Source organism: Colobus angolensis, unplaced genomic scaffold (genome assembly GCF_000951035.1).
Source record: "Colobus angolensis palliatus isolate OR3802 unplaced genomic scaffold, Cang.pa_1.0 Scaffold42, whole genome shotgun sequence".
Lineage (NCBI taxonomy): Eukaryota > Metazoa > Chordata > Mammalia > Primates > Cercopithecidae > Colobus > Colobus angolensis.
The window spans coordinates 6,983,479-7,006,124 of NW_012117599.1; the positions used below are offsets into that span (position 1 = coordinate 6,983,479).

General features: G+C 41.4%; 1 protein-coding gene across 3 annotated transcripts in view; it reads left to right on the forward strand.

Annotated features, from left to right (window-relative positions):
* The window catches only part of TMEM182 (transmembrane protein 182), an 89,402-nt gene that overhangs the window by 55,580 nt on the left and 11,176 nt on the right, over nucleotides 1-22,646 (forward strand). For all 3 annotated transcript variants that reach the window (XM_011956619.1, XM_011956617.1, XM_011956616.1), the window contains one exon: nucleotides 13,212-13,349. In XM_011956619.1, the coding sequence (XP_011812009.1) occupies nucleotides 13,212-13,349 (138 nt within the window). The remainder of the gene's footprint in view (nucleotides 1-13,211; nucleotides 13,350-22,646) is intronic.

The window sequence follows — 22,646 nt, forward strand, 5'->3', positions numbered from 1 at the left end:
AAAAAAAAAAAAAAAAAAGAAAAAAGCATCAGGAAAATATAAGGCTCTATAAGAAAGAAATGAAAGTATGTGCTTTTCTACCTGTCTTTGGTCTGTTTTGCTTACTGAAAACACTCCCATGCAAAACCAGACTGCAAGCATTTTATTATTGGTTTTGATATTGATGGACGGAAGCTCCATATGGACAAACAGCCAATGTTAAGTTAATCAGTGATTTTTTTAAATATTGTTATAGGAAAGGCATCCAGATCCAGACCCCAAGAGAGGGTTCTTGGATCTTGTGCAAGAAAGTCCATAGAGTAAAGTGAAAGCAAGTTGATTAGGAAAGTTGAGGAATAAAAGAATGGCTACTCCATAGACAGAGCAGCCCCTAGGGCTGCTGGTTGTCCATTTTTATGGTTATTTCTCGTTTATATGCTAAACAAAGGATGGATTATTCGTGCCTCCCCTTTTTAGACCAGTAACTTCCTGACGTTGCCATGGCATTTGTAAACTGTCATGGCGCTGGTGGGAGTGTAGCAGTGAGGACAACCAGAAGTTACTCTCATTGCCAACTTGGTTTTGGTGGGTTTTAGCCAGCTTCTTTACTGCAACCTGTGTTACCAGCAAGGTCTTTATGACTTGTATTTTGTGCTGACCTTGTATCTTATCCTGTGACTTAGAATGCCTTAATCATCTAGGAATGCAGCCCAGTAGGTTTCAGCCTCATCTCACCCAACTCAAGATGGAGTTGGTCTGGTTCCAACACCTCTGACAATATCGTTTGTATGAAAAGTTCATGCAACTTGGGCCAAAATGTTCCACTGAAAAATGAGCACATCATGAAAGGACCATGATGATGTGATGTGTTCCTTACTTTCTCCCTCCAGCTACTTCCCTGAAGCCAAAGCTCTTCACTGTTCTGCACCTGCAAGCTGAGCTCCTCCAAGCACCACTCCGCACTCCCCCTCAGTCCCCTTTCTTCTTGCTGCCTGCTCTGCTGCTTCTATTTTCAGGCCATTCCCACTCTCCCCTTTAAGAATCACCTCCCCCAAAGAGCCTTTATGCAATATACTGAGATTGCAACAAGCACCTTTTCTCTATTCTTGCATAATAAACCATCCATAGTCTTTCCTTGCACTTGGCATAGCCAACAGCCATCTAATTGTATATTTCTTTCCTCTTAGACTGCTTGGTGGTGCATATTGTACTTTTTCATAGTGTATCACCAATAAATGCTCACCTAGCCTAGCACAGCAGCTGAGATACAAGGTAGATTTTCAATCAGTGCTCAAGCATGTACATGAGAGTGTGGAACTCAATTCAGTTGTTAACCAGTCCTTTTGCTGGGTGTCTTATAATACAAATAGAGGGGAAAATATCAAATCATTTTAGTACTAGGAAATTTCTGAACTAACTTTTCTGATACAGAAATCGTAGAAAACTACTTTAATTCATATACCTAAGAGAAAGATTCCAAGATGTATAATAACAATATAATAAAAGACTGTAAGTTTTCCTGGGGAAATGCGATTTCTTGGATGTTAGATGTTTATCAGGCAAATCACCTAAAAATTATGAAAATGAAGACTCGGGGGTCCTAGAATACTTACAACTAAGTAAATAAGCCTTTGCTATAATTATTTTCTACTGTCTGTACAAAAGCCAAAGCCAGCAGATACCAATTCACTGTTTAAAAAAGTATAAGAATAAAGTGGTCTTAAAATGTTCCTATCATGGCTTAGTGTAAAAGATCACAGGTCTTTTCAGGTATAGATCAAAACCAAATTTTTTTTTTTTTAAGGAAATCAGTGACTGAGGAAATTTATCTTTTCTGGCAGTTTTAGAATTAGGCAGGAGCATTTACAGAACTCCCTGATGTTCTTGATTCATTTGAAGCACTGGAATTCAGGCGCATGGAGAGGAAGATTACATAGCACTCAGCTCTCTGTTCTCTCTGTTGTGTGTGTGTGTGTGTGTGTGTGTGTGTTTTGGAGTTTTACTCTGTCACCCAGGCTGGAGTGTAGTGGTGGGATCTCGGCTCACAGTAACCTCTGCCACCCAGGTTCAAGTGATTCTCCTGCCTCAGCCTCCTGAGTACCTGGGATTACAGGCGCCTGCCACCACACCCAGCTAAGTTTTGTATTTTTAGTAGAGACGAGGTTTCACCATCTTGGTCAGGCTGGTCTTGAACTCCTGACCTCGTGATCCACCCACCTTGGCCTCCCGCAGTGTTGGCATTACAGGCATGAGCCACTGCGCCTGCCCAGCCTCAGCTCTCATACTTAGTACTTAGGTGTTAACGTTCCATCCCTTGATGCCTCAGCTCTTCTTTTTCCAAGGCCTGCTTCTCTTTCATAGGGATTTACATGATAAAGACCAGTTATTGTGACAATGAGGTCAAGATCCTGAATTCATTTCCATTTTGAATGAGTTTGCTTCACTCTGTTCCATGGCCATTGAATATCTCATTAACCTTGGGATTACAGGGGGTATTGAGTGGTAAATTATTGATTCTCTACTTACTGATATTTTATTGAGCACATATTACATGCAAGCCATAAAGCTTCCACCAGGTTTAGAGAGATGAGCAAGACTGAGTCCCGGACACTCATAATCAGGAAGGGGAAGGGGATTGTACAGGGAATGGCAGTCAGTGCTCAGTCCAGTGACCGGCATTCGGTTACTGCGGACCTTCATCCCAATCATCCTAATTATAAAATAAGTATTATCATCACATTTTAGGGAAGGAAACTGAGGCATGGAGAAGCCAAGTAATTCGGCCAAGGTTGCACACTTGGTAAAGGGTATTCCAATTATTGAATATACCTCTATTCCGACTGATTCTATATGTTCCTGCCTTTAGTGGAGGTAAGGAAGTAACTCTCTCTGTGATGTCCCTTTAAGGAGGGGAGAATGCTTTCTCAGATAAAAGGGAAGAAGTGTTTTCGTCAACTTGGACTGCTGTAACAAAATACCACAATCTGGTGGCTTAAACAAGACATTTATTTCTCATCACTCTGAAAGCGTGAAGTCCAAGATCAGGGTGCCAGCGTGGTTGGGTTTGAAGAGGGCTCTCTTCAGGGTTGCAGATAACTTTGTATTTTGTACTCTTGCTGGCAGAAAGACAATGAACTCTCTCCTCCTCTTCTCATAAAGTCACTAATCCCATTATGGGGACCCTACTGTCATGACCTCATCTAAATTTATTTACTTCCTCAAGTCTCCATCTTCAAATTCTCTCACACTTTCGGGGTTAGGGGTTCAACATACGAATTTGAATGAGTGAGCACATTCACTTCATGATAAGTAGGAAGGCTATTTATTCTAATTAGAGGAAACGGGATTGCAAAGAAGGGCCTTGAGGGATGGTAATAACTTTTCCTTTAGAGGACTTCAGCATTTTTTCAAAATTTCTAGCAGATATAGTAGCAGAAGCCAGAACGGGAAGATTTGAACCTAGAAGATACAGAGGGATCAGTGCCAACCAATTTTGAAAAACACAACAAACCTGAGACGAGTGATAGTGGACTCTCCAGACAGTTGTGAATTAAAATCTTGACCCCACCCTTTACTGGCTGTTTAATTTCTGGAATGTGCCTTAACCTCTCTGAGCCTCATCTGTAAAATACAACATAGAGATTGCTGGGAAGACAGAGAATAACACATGTGAGGGCTAAGCCATTGCCTGACTTGCAGAGCCTGCTCATTCAAAGTAGCCGCTCAGCAGGACCAGGAGTCTTACCTTTCGTAATCTGGCTGTGAATCACAGTGCCCCAGTGGGCTTTATGTTTTAAAATTTACTATTAAAAACATTTGTTTATTTTTGAGAGACAAGGGTGGCGGTGGAGGATGTCTCGTTACGTTGCCCAGGCTGGATTTGAACTCCTGGGCTCAAGTGATCCTCCTGCGTAACGGGGATTACACAGTGTGCCACTGCACCCAGCTTTACTCGGCTTTCGAAAAGACTGATGCCTGTACCTACCCTTAGGGATCCCCATTCAGCTGGTCTGGTTTGGAATCTTAACATGGGTGTTATGTTTTGGTTCTCCAAGTGGTTCTGATGGGTGGCAGCGGTGGGGGCCACTGACCTTCCTCCCTTCCCTACTGAGGGAGACGCGGGCAGGGAGGACCTTGGAGCTGGAGATTAGGCCCTGTGTGCTCACCTGGTCCCCTGGGGTGGTCACTGAGTGGCTTTGTACACAGGACCTCAGTCCCCTCAGCTCTGTGACTTTGAGGATGCTGGTGGCGGCTGTTTCCAAGTTGCATTGGACTGTTACTCCTGTTACTGTAGCCATCACCCGTAGGACCACTAATACTGCAAAACCACCCTTCCCGGCACCCAGGAAGCCTCCCTCCTAACCCCCAGGCTCCTTAGAAGGAGCAAGTGAGATAATGAACATGGACGTGCTCTCAACCCTGTGTGAAGAAACCCAAGCTTCTCCTGCTTCAAGGACTTTCCCAAGGTCACTGCCAGAGTGGAAGGTGGAATCCCTCCGCCTTGTGCCCGGTGTGCTTCCTCCCTGAAGCATCTCCTGAATCGGGCAATGTTTAAGGGTGGGAAGTGAATAAACTCCATCTGATCTCAGAGTTCTTAGCGTCCAGAAAACAAATCAATGGGCCACGCTGAGCGCTGGACTTTGCTTGGCATGTTCACGATTGTGGGGTTCAGATGCAGAGATACTGTACAGCCTGTCCTTCTGCTTTGGTGCAGGCACTACTGTATTTTTAGACCTGCCCGACACTGCCAAGACAAGCAGTGTATGGAGATGAAGGCCAGGCTTGCTGGCCTGCACAACAGAAGCACATTGCCTAAAGCGAGGCGACATATGCTGGCGGCCCTCATTTGCTGCGAGGGAGGTGGGGGGGGAGTGGCGTGTTTTGTTTTGGCTTCATTTGGAACATTTTATAGCACTTCACACTGCGTGTGCTTGAGGATGTGTCGAAACACAGGATTAGCTTTATGAACTAGCTTTGTGGGTGTCTGAGGCAATATAGCAAGTTTTGGAAAATGAATAACACTTTAGTTTATCTTTAAGCTGCAAATAAAATATTTACAGTTTTGTATGTACAACAAAATCACTTATCAAAACACTACAAATTTGGAATTGTGATCATTTGGGTTGACTTTTCTCTCTATACCCTCTATGAAAGAAGGTTTGTTCTGCAAATTATATTATGCAAAATCGAGAGGAAGTGTTTAAATATCTTAACAGAACAAACTGGTTTTGCTTGCAAATGAAAACCCGTAGAGACGCTGTTGATTCTTCCTGGTTTCTCACCACCTGTAACAACAGTAACAGCAAAGCTTACGTCATCTCCATCCCAGCTGCTCAGCTCTGGGTCAGTCTTTTATGAGCTCCCACTTGGGTTTGCTACAATAGCTACCTTAATTAGGAATTACCTTTTCCTTGTTCTATTCTTCTTCCTGGCAGTTCACTCTCTGTATACTTGCAACAGGGATACTCTGATACCAATTGGATTGGTATCTCTGATTAATGGTCTTGAGCACCCCCTGACACCCCCTGACACCCATGTGCTGGGGCACCAGCTCCTTGGAAGGGAAAACAAAGCCTCAACCACTTTTCCAGGTTCCCCGTTTTCTCTCCCCCTCATCCACCTGGCGGCAGCCGCAGGGAGCAGCTACCTACCCCACGTTCCATGCAACTCTTTCCCTCTCTGATTGGCATGGCCTGGCTCCTGCCTTCTGCCCCATGAATTGTAGGCAAACGCTGACACCCAGCGCCATATGCCCTTTCTCACAGCGACTCAGCCCTGAAATCATGGCCTCTCCATGCCATTCAAGACCGTAATATTCAAGCATACCTCTACTAGGTATGTTTAGCACCCAGCGTTAAGAAAAGCAAATATGCTTTTCCTTCTGGGGAAGAGAACTTGCGAGGGCAAGGATTACGTCTGACTCTGGCAGTTTTTGGTGCCTTGCACGTAGAAAGCCCTCAGCATATGTTTGCTAAATAAAGTGGCTTCTGGTTGCCAGCACTGTGCCCATTTGCTAAGCAAGCCTGGCAAGGCCCCTCTTAGAGGCCCCTGATGAGACACCAGTTTGAGTTGTTGGATGGATGTGAATGGCTTGGAATGGAACTTATTCTAAAATCAGTCACAGTTAAAACGTCAGGCTGCTTTTGCCTGTCATCTAAATTAATGAGGTTTTAGTGCATATTTTACTCTTTTTCTCTGGAAAAAGAAATACTATGGGGCTTTACTTTCCTAACTTTTTCCACTGAATTCAGAACAGATTCCCATTCTGCCACTAGCTTCTTGCCTGTGGTAATCTTCACACATGCACAAAAAGGCACATAGATACCGCATAAGCACATTCATACACACACACATGTTAGTGTGCATCATTAATAGTCAACTTTACTTCATGGCCTTCATGGTCCTGTAATTTTTGGTTGTTTTTAAGTTTCCTTCCTGAAGGATTTTTAACAGACGTTTTCCTATACTGCCTACTCACGTCACTTTGAATTTGACCTTTCAGGTATAGGCAAGACATGAGCTCCTTTGACCTATGCTTGCATCTGAAATTTGAATTTGTGATACAGTTAATACTCTTCCTATTATATGTTTTTACGGATAAAATTGAGACATCAGGAACATAGATTTGCGTTCCCTATATGCTTTATTTAACAAACTAGACAATCTCTAATGATTCAATGACTGTTTTATTTTATTAATTTATTTATTGAATTTTTTTTTTTTTTGAGATGAAGTCTTGCTCTGTTGCCTAGGCTGGAGTGCAGTAGCACCATCTTGGCTCACTGCAAACTCCACTTCCTGGGTTCAAGCTATTCTCCTGCCTCAGCCTCCCGAGTAGCTGGGATTACAGGCATATGCCACCATGCCTGGCTAATTTTTGTGTTTTTTGTAGAGACGGGGTTTCATCATGTGTTGAACTCCTGACCTCAAATTATCCACCCACCTCGGCCTCCCAAAGTGCTGGGATTACAGGCATGAGCCACCGTGCCCAGCCTGTTTTATTTATAAATAAACAACAGAATACTTCTCGAATAATTACTAGAAAATACTATGTATAAAGGGAAATGTTAGAAAAATATGAAATTATACAGTTACATAGAATATGTTGATACCATATTTCAGTACACTTTTGGCCGATGATTTTCAGTCTAGATCTACTAGAATAAGGTTATGAAATAAGTTGCTGGAAAATGTAATTCTGTAAAAGTTTAATCTGTTTGGGAAAATAAATTGAATTCCCCAGAACTATTTATATAACATCTGTTGTTGGACTGATTGGCCACCATCCTCAGTTCAGCACCTGCCCAAGGAGCTCTTCATAGGCCAGTTTACCAATTGATTGAAAAATCGACAGAACTTACTCTCTTTAAAACCAGTCTTTAATTCTTTAATCCTTTCACAGATTCACACATGCTTTCCTTTAATTATCCACATTGTGATTGTATAGATTACATGTAAATGCATTTCCATTGTAAATCTTGCTTCGTGTTCTAATAGGCACTAATAGAAGTTCAATATTATGTAAGTTAAGCATTGAACTGTATTTAATGAGACAAATGGATTTTTAGAGACGCTTCTACGAGGCACAGTCCAAAACCTTGAAAGACAAGGCTGTGTAGTTTTACAAGCTCAAATAAAGAACAAGAAAACCAACTCAGTTTTCTCTGAGATACAATCAAGATCTAAGAGATTGAAATGATATAAATCACCAACCAAACAAAAATATCCTCCAAAAATTGTATAGGTATATAAAATTGTATATATATATCTAAAATATATATCATTATATATGTGTGTATACACACACACACACCACATTTATAGCCTCTAAGGACAGTCTTTCAGTTTTCAGTGTTAATATATGTGTGTGTGTGTGTGTGTGTGCATATGTGTATGTTCTTATATATATATAGATAACTTAAAGCCTATCTCCACCCTAGATCCATGAGATTAGATGATATTTGTTAGTATCAGCCACATTGTTGACAAGACCATTTCATTGCAAGGTGTCATAATTAATAATAATCATAACAAATATACTTGAGTGCTTACTGCATGCAGCCACTTTTCATATATTATATCAGTGAATCCTCACTATAAGCCTACGAAAAGAGTACTGCTTTCTGTATTAGAAAACTAAAGTCTATCATCGTCACACAATTACTAAGCAGACGAGCTCTCATATCATGTTTCAATTCCCAAATGCATGCACTTAATTCAGTCTGTGTTGAAGATTCTCTGATTGGCTCAGTTTTACTTCAGAGAGTTCATGAACACTACGCAATTCTACAAGACAATTCTTTATTATGACTGAGGATTTTAATTCTGTAATTGAAGTGTGGTATCTATGAAAACTATGGAATATAATTAGCTAGAAAATAGGAAATTCCAACAAATTTTGTAATATGCTTGATGTTATGCACTTTTGAATGTTACAGGCATAGGCAGGAAACAAAGCACGTGGTGACGGCACTCAGGCATCTGACTTGGAGGCTATTTCTATGTGATCAAAGCTCTCCAGGCAGCCAAGGCCCTCCCTTCCTTTAAATGCCAATCTGTGGTTCCTGCCTTGTGCAGGGGATTCAGAATCAAAAGCTGGGCTCCTTTGCTAGAGCAATTGAAAGGGCAGGGACTCGCAGTGGTCAGGAATGACAGCAGCTCTGGGGTGCATTTGTTCCCCACTTCTGTCTCGCTCTCTGTTTCTCCTCTCCCTCATCGTGTGTCTCCTCCTTTTCTTACATCCCCTCCACTGCCCGCTGCCTTGAGGCTCCTGCTGCTTCCTCTGCCCTCTGTGCGACCTGGCTCAGGATCGCTGAGCCCTTGGCTTCCCTGGCTCATCTGGACCTGGACCGGGCTATCAGTGCCTCCCGTGAGCTTCTGCTCTGCTGCTCATCACCTTGGTTTCTCAGTGTTCCAGTTCCTAGGGGATCACAGGGATGATTCCAACTCATCTTTTCAAACTGTTCTTCAGAAGGCATGGGGAGGTCACCTGGCTTTGTGTCAGGGGTCTGCTCCCATTTACTGATGTTTTAGGTTTGTAGGAGTAGAGTCATGTGATATGGAACATGGCTACTGCCTTTTTAGGAGGTAAATGGACAGAAAACGTTCCCATGGGAGATGGTATGAGAACTTTGTAGAACTTGCTGTATCAGTAGTTTACTTTGCCCAAACATGACTACTACACTCTAAGCTATCATTTAAAGAGATGTTCCAACCTCAGTGGCACATCAAAAACAGTGTACAGCCATCCAGTTGTCCCACAGCATCCTTGGATAATTGTTTCCCGGACCCATCCCCCTGAGGATATTAGAATCTATGAACACTCAAGTCCCTGATATAAAATGGCATAGTATTTGCATATAACCTATGCACATCCTCCTGTATGCTTTAAATCATCTCTAAATTGCTTCTAATATCTACTACAATGTATGTACTAGGTAAATCGTTGTTATATTGTACTGTTTTAACATTTGTATGATTTTTATTGTTGTGTTGACATTTTTTATTGTGTTTTTCCTAAATATTTTTGATCCATGGTTGGTTGAATCCACAGATGCAAAACCCAGATACAGAGGGCTGACCATACAAGCTAAGGGAAAGAATGCATGTTCCTATTGCTGAACACAAGACCCCCTGCTGTGCAGTAACAATGAAATCTTGATAATAACAGCAGTAAAAGCCACCACACGTGGTAGCTCATGACTGTCATCCCTACACTTTGGGTGGAGGAAGCAGGAGGATTCTTTGAACCCCGGAGCTTGAAGCTGCAGTGAGCTATGATTGCGCAACTGCACCACAGCCTGTATGACAAAGCAAGACTCTGTGTCAAAAAGAAAAAAAGAAAAGAAGCGCCTTTTACTGGTTTCTTATTATATGCCACAGACTTCACATACTTTGTAAGTCATTCTTCTAATAGTTCTAAAGGATGGATACAAACATCCGTATTTTACAGGAAAAGAGACTTCTAGGAGCTTCAGTAACTGGTCCAAAGTTACCTTGAAGGAAAGTGGTAAATACTCAGGTCCCTCTGATTCCAACACCTGTGTTTTTCTACTGTATTAATCTGATTTTTAGAATTCTAACAAATATCTTTTAAAGGAACTAAGACAAGAAATAGAGTCTACTTTATTTACACGAGTATTAACCAGTTCTGCTGCTCTTCCTCCATTTCTGAAGTTTCGCGTGCGCTCCGGTGTCATTTCTCTTCAGCCCAAAGAACTTCCGTTAGCATTTCCTGTAGAACAGGTCTGCTGGCAACACATTCTACGCTTTCCTTCTTCACAAATGGCTTTATTTTACCCTTATTTCTAGAAGATATTTTCACCACGTGCAGAATTTTAGTTGAAGGTCTTTTCTTTCAGCACCTTAAAAATGTTTTCCCACTCTCTTTTGGCCTCTGTCATTCTTGATGAGAAAGTTAGAGTCTTAGGATTGTTTCCGCATATGTTTTATGTCATGATTTTTTCCACTGGCTGCTTTCAAGACTTTTTCTTTGTTACGGGCTTTTGGTAATTTTTTTATTATGTGTCTTGGCAAATTTATTGGGGGAGTTTATTATCTTTTGGAGTTTGCTGAGTGTCCTGTATCTGTACATTTGTATTTCATCACATTTGGAAAGTATATCTAAATCATCTTTGGGTTGGCTGTCTCTTTGATAACTGATCAGATTTTCATTATTGTTGGTATTAATTTCAGGTTGTATCCTGGACACCTTCAATTTTATGTTGTCAAAATTCAACGTGTTAAATTCACCGGAGAATTCACTGTTAAAATTCTCTGGATAATGTTGATTTTTAAAAATTTTATTATTTTTTTTCAGCAGACAATCAACCAACCCAATCTGTCCCTTTCTTCTGTGGTGGCAGTTTCAACGTCAATTCAGTTTTCAAAGTCTGTGTGATGCTTTTGGTGCCCTGCACCCTGGGGTACACACCACTCAGGGCTTACTCTGGAACCTGGATGGTCTTCAAACTGTAGTTTGGTTCTCAAAGACTTTGCTATGCTTCTTGGTCTATTTCCTGTGCATGTGCAACTTGGGGGTATGCTTGGTACTTGTGTAGGTTCAAACATAGAATTTTAGAGTCTTTTCTTTAGCTCTTTGCTCTGTGAGATTTTGTTTATACCCTCTGGGTCCTGGGACTGCTTCCCAATTTCTCTGGCCAGAAAGGTTGAATTCTGAGTTCTGGCCGCCTGTGCTGTGGCACATTTCCATGCAGACGTGACACACAGCAAGCAGCAAGAGAAAAGGGAAAAAGCATAACCACAATTCCTCCCTCCTCTTTGCACAATGAGGGTTCCTTTTTGTGGTTCCTCTGTCTAGAGGGTTGGGTCATCATTTGGGATCTTAAGTGCACACGCCTCCACTGGGGCAGCAGGGCAGACCTCTATTTAAAGCTGATCTGGAGGCAGGACTAAGGGAATAAAAAGAGGAAAAAATAAACATGGAGATTTACTCTGGCTTTCAGGGGCCTATTTTCCTAGATTTCTAGGAAATGAATTCAACTAAAGATTTTTGTTATTCACACCTTTTACACAGTTCCCAATTGGCTTGCCTTCAGGCCAAATCCGTGAGGGAAAAAAAAGAAGAAAATCAGATAACTCTTTGCAACTTCATCTTTTGTTAAGACTTGACTTTCCTTCTCACTCCACTTGCTATTATTTACTTTCACTCTTTATATGGTTGCTTGTCATACTTACCTAGTTTTAGTTGTGATCAGTGCAGGTGTGGAATGGATTTCTTATTCTCTGAGCTGCTTCCTGTTAGTAGTGATTCTACCCCTAGCACTTGGCATGGAAGCTGTCCTGTGAAAGATAACCTCAACCTATTTCTAAATGAAGTAAATGAAAATGTAAAATGTGAGACTCACCAATTGCCTAATAAACTGTGGAAGGACAAGGACAGCAAATATTTGGCCCACACTCGGCAACTCTTGATTTCCATACTCAAAGTTGACATTAGTATCTCTTCACTGCCCTGTTCCCTGCTGAATCTGAATACAACTGCAGAATATTGTCTAACACAGCAGCCCTGGAAACCATGCCAAGTGGCCAGCGTTGATATGGGAAGTGAAAACCTATCAGGTATTCCTGTCTTCAGGACTTGGTTATTCATATAAAAATCCAAGCCTTCCTTTTCCATTTAACTGAGTGGCTCCTCTTCTCAAATTTCCATCGTCCCATCTTCTTTCCTCTAAGACTCTAGTTGGTTGATAGATTTCTTCTTTGACAGGAAGGTTTGTTGAGGAAAAACATTCTTTGCCTTCTTAGCAAGTTTTATATTTTCTTAAAATAAAACTTGACTAATATGTTTCACTAAGCGTTCCCCCATCTATACCATCAAGAATTTATTTTAGCATTTTAGACTTTTGGAAATGATGAATTTGGTTAAGATTGGTAATTATCCAACTCAAAAATGATTGTTAGAATTCCTTTTTGTTTGATTACCATACATCACCAAACCTGCTATCTATTTTTCACCAGCTGTACCATTAACTTAGCCTTGCTTGTCCTTGATGCCTATAGATTTCTATACTTCTCATTTTGAATCTTTCTAAGTGAAAATATTAGTAGAAAGAGGTAGGCCTTAAATATATCTGATTTAAATTCTCAGATTTGCTTGGAAAGCATAGCTAAACAAACTTATTTTATGGTTTTGCTTGTCATTTTCTATTGCCTTAGACTATTTTCTATAGAGCCAACAATCTAAACAGAAGTGGATATTTTTGTTGTGGTTAGGGGCTTGGGGTGACTGTTGTCAGCTCTCAGAGATAATCATGGTGCAAATATATCTTAGCAGAAGATGTGAGGCAGTGTTTGTAAATAATGTGAATGCCTTTACATGTGTTTGGACCTTCAGTGTGAAACACTTCTGTGCTACCCGAGTGGGTATTTAAATGGGGGAACTCTTTAGAAGTAAGAACCTTAGGTCTTCTTGCTTCTAAAGTGGAAAATCTTGATGGAAAAAAGGAGTTCCCACAGTATATTAAGCTTGTGTGTGGTACAAACATTGAGCAAGAGGAGTTGATTGAAAGTCACTAGCGTGGACATCACTGATTCCAAGGTCATCTAAGATCTCCTGTTTGTTCAGACCCATCCCTGGCATTCTATCTACCAGTGCCCATGGCTGAAATTAGACAAATGAAGATGAAAGCAACCAACTGTGTGATAATCTGCTATATCCATAATCTAAGCGTATTTTTCTTTCTTTTCTCTTTTCCTCCCGGGGGCTCCAGTTTACCGCGGTTTCTGGGCAGTCCTGATGCTCCTGGGGGTAGTTGCTGTAGTCATCGCAAGCTTTCTGATCATCTGTGCGGCCCCCTTCGCCAGCCACTTTCTCTACAAAGCTGGGGGAGGCTCATATATTGCTGCAGGTACGTACAGTGCAGTGGGTATGACTTTCAGCCATGGTTTTTCTTCATGTCTTTCGATTTTTTATTTCTATATTCAGACAACAGCCTTCTAGTAACAGTAACACAATAATATTTGTATACAATACTTCTTGAATACTAACTAATAATATTTGTATATAATACTTCTTGAACACGAACGAATAATATTTGTGTACAATATTTCCTGAACACTTTCCAGGGACTTTCCATTTTCCACATGCTGACACATTTAGCCATCATGATAGTCTCTGCTCACTTTATTATAAAGAGGAGAACACTGAGGCTTAGAGGAGAAAACTCTGTCACTGACTCACTCCAAGGTGCGCAAGAGACTGTTAACCTCTTACCCTATTAATTTGCCGTCTGTAAATGGGGATCGTAACATATGTCTCTGTAACATGTCAGGATATGATATCGGCAGGTATTTTTTGAGCTCTTCAAAGATAGCCCTGTGATGATATTTATGATAAACACACACAAAAATATTTTTCTACATCATCACCAATCGTTTTCTTAATTGTTTATTCATGCCAGATGTGGTGGCTCACACCTGTAATCCCCGCACTTTGGGAGGCTGAGGGGGGTGCATCACTTGAGGTTAGGAGTTTGAGAACAATTAATTAATTAATTGTGGTTCACATGAATTATCTGAATATATTATTTTCTGTGTGAAGCGTGCATTTATTTTAGTCAGGTTTCTAACTTACTTGATTCCTGCTAAAATGATCACACTACAAATAGAAAAGTAATTTGAAGAGGTGACACTGTAGTGACAGTTGAAGGAAAGGAACAGAATGGAAAGGGTTGTTGTCTTTCTAATCTTTGGAAAGATAGCTTGTGACGCTGCCCAGTGTCACTTTATCAGTGCTCAAGTAACAACAATACTTTCTGCATAAGATTGTGCTTAATTCTGTAGAGGGAATAAAAAGAATAATCAGATCTAGATCCTGTGTTTTATAGGGGCCAAGAGGAACAGAAGTTTCCCTGAAAAATCGACTTGCAAAAGGCAGATTAATTGAAGAAAAGGCATACATATTTATTTAACATGCATACATAGGAGCTTTCAAATTGAAGACCTAAAAAGATATGGGCAAATTGTCTAGTTTTATGCTTAGGTTCCACAAAGGATAGGCAGCTGTGTAGAAATATGATTGGACAAAAAGGTTGGGATCTAATGGTCATAGACTACGTGGGGAACCCAGCGAGGCCTGTCTGTTTAGCTTCTTCTTGGCCTCTCTGAGCAGCACGCCTTCCTTCTGGGTGTGGGACAGGACCCTCTCTGGAACAGGGGTCTGATGACCTATTGGCAAAGAAGGTAGGTCAGGTCATTCCTTTGGGACCAGTTTTTCCCCAGAAAGGTGGAGGGAGAGTTAGAGTAATATGTTCAGGTTTCATGGCTGGCTTTGGGGAAAGGAGTTCTGGTTTCTATGATTCACCTTTGTGGAGAGGGGTACCTTTGTGGTTTCTAAGGCCAGCCTCGGGAGAGAACAGGGCTGGGAGGCAGGAGGGCAGGAGAAGGTCAAAGAAAAACTTTTGCTTCTGAGGCTGCTCCTGGGGCTTCATTTTGGGGTTTTGTTTTCTGAGCTCCAGCAGTTTAAAGAGCTCAGAAAAATCTCACTCTGAGAAGAAGAACCCTGTTTAAACCATTCTTTCGTCTTTTATTTCAACTGTTTTCTTTCACTGGTTTTAGCCATTAAAGCTCTTCATTACAAAAGCCTTTTTGTATTGAGATGTAATCAACATACAACCTACCATTTTGATGTGTATAATTCAGAGTAGGGTTTTAGGATGTTCACACAGTTGTGCAAGAATCACTACTATCTGATTTCAGAATATTTTTATTACTCCGCAGAGAAACCCAGTTTTTTGTCCTCCTTCTCTCCTGACCAGCTCTAAGAAACCTCTAATCTACTTTCTATCTGTACGAGTTTGCCTATTCCGAATATTTCCTATGAATGAAATCACACAATATGTGGACTTTTGTGTCTGGCTTTTTTCACTTAGATCTGAGAAATTGTAATCCCTCTGCTTGAATTCATAATTCCTAGGACCAGATCCCATATCCTTATATCCGTTAAAACTGAGCATCTTAACTACACTTTACCCTTTCCCTTTTCAAAGTTCTAGTGTGGGTACATATTTTTCTATGGTCTTCCCAGAAATAACAGTGCTCTATTTACATGTGTAAATATTTGTTTCTTCTTTTTCCTTGCTTTTTTTTTGTAACCACAGTTTTTCAATAGAGGGAACATGTAATAACCATAGTTTAGTGATAATGTATTATGGGCAGCATGATTGTTTTAAACTCAGAACTGCTTTGATCCTGGTTTTGGTCCCGGTTTTTGGACAATTGTGTGCGTGTGTGTGTGTGTGTGTGTGTGCGCGTTTGTGTGTTTAGTAGCTTTGAAAAAAATTGTTGGTCTTTTTCCATTTTGCAATTTGTACAAGAAAACATATGTGAAGAATTATGTTTGGCTGAGAACCGTGTAGGAGGATAAAGCATTTAATGTACTCGTATATCCATACACCTGTAACTGGTAGATTTTTTTTCTTTTTGCCTTTATTATTATTTTTAACTGACACTGAATAATTGTACATGTCAGATTTTTAAAAATGAACCTTGTGTTGCTTATGGTAAAGGGCCAAGTGTTTCTGTGCTCAGCACTCCATGCAGAAGCCCCGAGCAGCTCTGAGGTGTCCAGGGTGTTGAGGGAGCCCATTTTCAAAACCGTGAAACTAGATGATTCAGAGGACACTTACTTTACATTTGACTTTTATTCTAATTTCCTTTGTGGCACTGTTGTGGGAATCAGGAGGACCAGAGAGACCTCAGGGTAAAGCAGGAGGATTTTACTGAGTGCACTCAGACCCAGTGGATTAACATCCTGCGACTGGGCCCAGAACAAAGACAGCTCTTGAACTTTATACACACTTCAAAAAGGGGGTGGGCTAGCTTGAAGCAGGCTTTTGGTGGCATGAAAGCAATGAAACAGAGGCGGAACAAAGACAGTTAATCAAACTGTGGCAGGTGTTGTGACTCAGGGTTACATATGATGGTTGCTACGCGGCCCAGATGGCTGTTATCTAGGTTTGCTCTAGTGTCCAGCATGGGCTTATCTCATAACCTTCGCTATGGCGCCCAGACGGCTGTAGTTTGGGCCTGCTCAGGCTTCTCATGACCTTCATCATGCCGCTTAGATAAAACAAAATACTTGTAGTTACTAGTTACAGAGAACAGGAATCTATAAACTCGTACTAAAAAGAGAAAGGAAAATGTGTTTTTCTTCTCCCTTTGCTGAGGGAGTGCTGGGAGAGTCTCCAGAGCACGTTCTTTGTGTCCTAGCTTCTCAGATAGTGTTTACTGAGGCTTTTCCTGGGTCTGGGCTATGCCTGTTGCTGCCCTAATACAGGAAAGCTTATTTATTTTTCTACTTAATTTTATTTTTCTTTCTTTAATTTCCGCCTCAGTACAATTCTACATTGTTTGTGTATGGCCATTTGTTTACCAAGAGCAGGGAGAGCTACCCTGTCGCATGGGATGGAGTGTGACTGGTCACTCGTTCCTGAGGCTCCCATGCCAGCCCTGGGCCAGCACATTGAGCTTTGCCCACAACTAGGAGCAGGTGCAGCCTGGGCTCAGGCTTGTGGTGGCTGCTTTATCAATGCCACAAACAGAATTGGACGCTCTCTGTATTTTTGGGCAGATGGTGTTAGGGAAGGGCAGAGCTAAATTTTCTATGGCCATTGCTGAGCGTGTGCACATAGGAAGACTCTTTGGCATCAGCAGCACTGTGTTTAGACATTCCATGCATGGCAGAGGGATGCTGATATCAGGGCTGTGGGGTAGGAGGGATGGGGCCCATGGTATTCCCTTTGCTGGGTCAACAGGCTCAGAGCAAGGCTCAGAAGGCTTGGAAGGTGGATATTGCTTCTCCCTACACTTGGACAGAGACTTCCTCAGGCAGGCCAGGCCACCTGTTTCCAGGAGAGTCAGTTCTGGGCAAAGAGTAGTCATTGTCAGGACATTGACCCTCAGCCGTAACTGTTTCAGCGAGTGATCACACACCTCTGCAAGACCTCAACTGCTCCCGTTTGTTTTAATGTGGACTTACAGAGAACTCTCAGATACAAATGGGTTGTCGCACATCTCCTCCTGCCCCATGGCATTGGATGTGATAGGAAAGATGCAGGAAGTGTTAGGATACGTAGGCATGGCATTCTCAACATTGGCTTATATGAAGAAAATTACCATAAAGCTGAATAGTCATAATCCCTGGGCAAAGCAACATCAACACAGCAATTTCTGTACATGAGCAGGACATCTACGTGTGTGAAAGGAGTAAGGATGTGGCCTGGACACTCAGGACACTGGCATTGGGAGATCAGCCATAAAATTCACTATCTTACCAGCACATCAAGGTAGAAACATTTTTCTGCCATAATTGAAGTAGCCTTTTCTTAAATGGCAAAGTGGGATGTGTGCGGAATTTTGCTGCAGAAAGTAGAAACAGAGTCTCTCTGGGTGGAGGAGACTGCAGAGCTCTGAACCTTGGGCTAAATCCCTTGTTAGACTCTCAGGCTGGTGAGACTACCTGGACATCTTGAGAGTAGAAGGGTTCAAGCAGCCCGTATTCCAGGTCCAGGGTGTGCTCATGGAAGCAGAGGGTGTCTTTGCCGTGTACCTTAGTCCCTTGAAACGCCACAGAGGCCAAGTTACATCTTGATTCCTGCATGTGCCTGCTTGCTCTGCACCATTCCGCGGGGACAAGGTGAGCTCTTCGCCCCAGACAGCTGCTTTGCAAGCTACTGCCTCTCACCAGGGAGATGGGCAGGGCTGATTGGAATGAATCGTGTGAATCCTCTGCCATGTGTGGCAAAAAGCCTGAAGCACAGCTGTCTGCAGCTCACCCATCCTTCCTGCTCTGGAGGCAGTGCTTTCTGTAAGTGTAGGGATGGAAACACTTAATCTAGTGTAGGAAAGGTCAATAGAAATAAAGGGAATAGAAAGTCCCCATCTCTAGCAAGTTAGACTGACTTAAAAGGAAGTGGGATTTGTGGTTTGTTTTCCTTTTTTCTTTTCAAAAGATCAAGAGAAATGGCAATAGCCCATCAGTTAACCACATTTATTTGCAACTAAGATAAGAGAGATATGATGGATACATAATACGTAACTCAGGATTTTTTCTCCTTAGTCCTAGAAAAAACAGCTCGCAGAAACCAAGGGACGTAGTTCAGGTGCTCATTTTCTTTTGGCTGAGACTGAACATGTGGCTCACAGAGGCTCCTCGTGTTTTCCTCCAGGTAAAGGAGGATGTGGCAGCCATCAGAGCAGAAGAGTGTGTGGGGCAAGGCAAGAGCAGGACAGCTTAGGAAGAACTGTCAACAGCCTGGAGGCAGGCTGTCTACACCTACATGCAGGTGCAGCCCTGCCATCCACGCGTGCAGGCACACGCAGCCCTGCTGTCTGCACCTGCTGTCTCCACATCCATCCAGTGAAAGATCTGGGCTATAAACAGCTGCCCACTGTGGACAAGCCCAGGGAACTCCCTGGGAGGGGCTGGCCAAGGTGTGGCTACAGTGGCTTTTCTTTTTTTCTTTTTTCTCCTTCACATTTTAGTTTTTTAAAATTATTTTATTTTTTAAAACAATTTTTCCATAGGTTATTGGGGTACTGGTGGTGTTTGGTTACATGAGTAAATTCTTTAGCAGTGGTTGGTGAGATTTTGGTGCACCATCACCCAAGTAGTATACACTGTACCCTATTTGTAGTCTTTTATCCCTTGTCCCCTTCTACCTTTCCCCCCCAAGTCCCCAAAGTCCATTGGAGCATTCTTAGGCCTTTGTGTCCTCATAGCTGAGCTCACACATATCAGTGAGAACATACAATGTTTGGCTTTCCGGTCCTGAGTTACACCTAGAATAATAGTCTCCAGCCTCGTCCAGGTCGCTGTGAATGCCTTTAGTTCATTCTTTTTAATGGCTGAGTAGTATTCCATTGTGTATATGTACCACAGTTTCTTTATCCACTTGTTGATTGATGGACATTTGGGTTGGATCCACTACACGGTTTTTGTTTGTTTGTTTGTTTGTTTGTTTTTAAGCTTCTCTGACTTTCCCTGGTATGTGACAAGTAGGCTTTCAGGGGAAAATCAAAAGCATAGCTTCCCAACAGGAAATCAAATATTTCACCCAAGTTCAGAACTTAACGTATTCAGAGCTCTGGTGTGTGGGAGGTAGGTGGGGAAAAAAAGTAGATAATACAAACTATTTGTTACTGATATGCCAGCCAGATGCACCTCTTGTAGTAGAATTAGTGTCTTCAGTTTTGATGATCAAAAGGCCCAGGTGCACTAGATCTGCCTTCTAAACAGGAGCGTAGACTAGTCACACTCCTATTTCGAAAAGTACCTGCTTTGTAGACTGGCTTTGTGCCTTCCATTGTCACAGTTGGGATATATATATATATTTTTAAACTGTCATCCAGTTACTGATCCTATTATAATGTGAGAACACCTTCCTTCAGATTTTAATGTGGATTTGCCAACATCCTTGGTCTGACATTTTCCATAAATGTCAAATGCCAGCATTAGTCAGCCTTGCTTAATATTATATAGAAAAGAGATGTGACGGCTTTTATTTACACAAATATTTTAAATGTTATTACTTTTCTTTCTCTGATTCTTCCTTGCAAGTTTATTTGCCCTGCATTCCTCTTCAGTGGAAATGTGTCTAACTGGTTGTTAGAATCTGTTTTAAATGCGGTCGTAATATGGGAGAAAATGAGGAAATCAAATCCCAAAGCCTGCTCCTTAAGTCTGGAACATCTTAGTTGGGTGAAGGCCGTGAATGGGAATGAGAATGTGAAGAGAGGAGACACAGAGCCATTTCTTTGGAGACAGAAATTGCTTCCCTGTAAGTGTCCACCCAACCTGACGGACCTTGTTGTCCTCCCAACCTCCAACCTTGTTGGAGATGTTCTGGGTCACGGTCTGACTCCTGCCCAGATAAATCGCCGTCTCAGGAATACCTTTGGTGGAGCTTTTCTGAACAACCTTAAACTTCAAACTTGAATAAATGCTTCCCCACACTCCTGTCATCCCCTCAAAATAAAAGTAAGTGCTGTTTTTCTAAGAAGTAAAGTGACAGGCCTGGCAAACAAACGTTTTTACTCATATGACATAGTGAGGCATAATTAATCTTTATCCTGAAAGAGGGTTTTCAGATGTGGAAAGTGACAAGACTATTTATTTCTCTGAACCGAGTGTGGTGGTGGTGCCTGCAGTCCCAGCTACTCAGGAGGCTGATACAGGGGGATTGCTTGAGTCCAGGAGTTCGAGGCTGCAGTGAGCTATGACCACACCACTGTACTCCAGCCTGGCAGGGGGAGACCCTGTCTCTAAAACAAAACAAAAAAAATACTGTCTCTGGTCTGGAATTAGGTTTTGTCACAGTGGAAAGGCAGACCAAGTTTCCATAAGCTTTATTCTCCTTTTTCAAAATATGTGTCTCGTTACTATCTACTATTTACTCAGTAGTAAGGGATTTAATTTCTTTGCAAATATTTCCTTTCATTGAAAACCATCCTATCCCCCAAATGGTTACTTTGCTCAGAACTAACTAGCAGATGAGTGGCCAAAAAATATTGTATTTTTTTTCACTAGGTTTTATAGATATATTTTTTTCTGAGACTTTTGTTTTCATTACATTTTTGTGTATGGAAAGACAAACCTAATGTGCTTGACCTAGGCTAAGAGTTTGTCCTGGAAAGAATTTTTACTTCCTAGAAGTAAAGGGCTGATGGGCAGGGGAAGGCAGTTGGCTTGACTGGACACTCAGAGAAGAAGTTGTCCTCAATACAAACGAGCTTGAGCCTGGATTCACCCTCTGTTCTTGGCAAAACGTTCTGTCATGGGACTATGGGGTGACTGGTGCCACCTGGTGGAAAGTTCCAGAAAGACACTGGGAGATGCATTGGAGGTCATCATTCCCTTCCTCCTCTGAAATCTCAGGACTGGAAGACACCACAGCGAGTTTATTCTTTTGCCTCTTGGCCTGTCCTGAAATGGTCCAGACACATGAGAATCTCTGATGCTTTAAAAGATTTTAGAGAGTAACATTTGTTAACCATTAGCGGGAGCTCGTGCCAAAGTTTAATAATAATAATAATAACAAAATTAGCCAATGCTTATTAGATGTTTGTCATGTTCCAGGCACTGTTTTCAGTGCTTTTCCTCTGTTCGGTCCTCATGACTACTTTCTGAGGTAGACACTTGCATCCTCTCTGTTTTAGCAATGAAGAAACTGAGACAGAACAGTGCGAACATTGCTCAGGGTTATTCAATAAAGTGTAAAGTGTGAATCTTTGAGGCAGGATTTGAACCAGGGCAGTCAGAATCCAAGAGTGTGCCCTTAATCACATCTTACTTCCTGAAACTCAATTCTTGTGCATAAATATTTCCTTGGCATTAGATAAAATTCTCCTTTTCAGATTAAACCCCTAATTACTTGTAGAAATAGATAAACCCCCATGATCATTCTCTGTTAATAATTGCTTCTCAGTAGGGTACAGAGCACTGGGTATGCAGGATGTTTAATGATAAAAATTATATGACAATCTAAGACAGTCATAAGTGTTTGAGAAACCCAATCAGAATTTTATATGTATTGTTGACTAAATCAAACTATGAGTCCAGAAAATGAAAGGGAAGAGGCAATTAATGTATTTGGAAAGTAGAATGCTGAAGTGTGTGCAGCAATGAGCGTTTGGAAATCAGAAAGGTGTAATCATGATATAACAGCAGAAAGAATTAAGGCTGTCTCAGAAAATTGAAGAAAAAATGGAAAACAAGTCTGAGAAAATGAAGAATGGGGATAAAGAATGTGCACAATTATGCATTCGTTGTTCTATAATCTGAAGCATGATTCTATGAGAAAACAATAGCATACTAATGTAAAGAAGAGCAAACTAGTTTTTCAAAAACACAAGTTTAAATCATTTAAAATAACTTCTAGCTTTTTTCAGAAAGACTGTCTAAATATTTTAATGAATGCAATAATATTTGTGAGACTACTTTGAAAGTATATTACAATATTATGACAAATATTACTCTTTAGCAAATGCAAAAGTGGCAAATTTCCCTTTTCCCAGAATGTAATATGGAGAAAGTTAAGAGTACATGTTGGACTCTGGAATGCACCTGTGATCCCCGGTCACGCTGTGCTAATCCTCATATTTTATCCTTTAGCAAGACACAGAGGACTTCACGGAAGTAGAGAAAG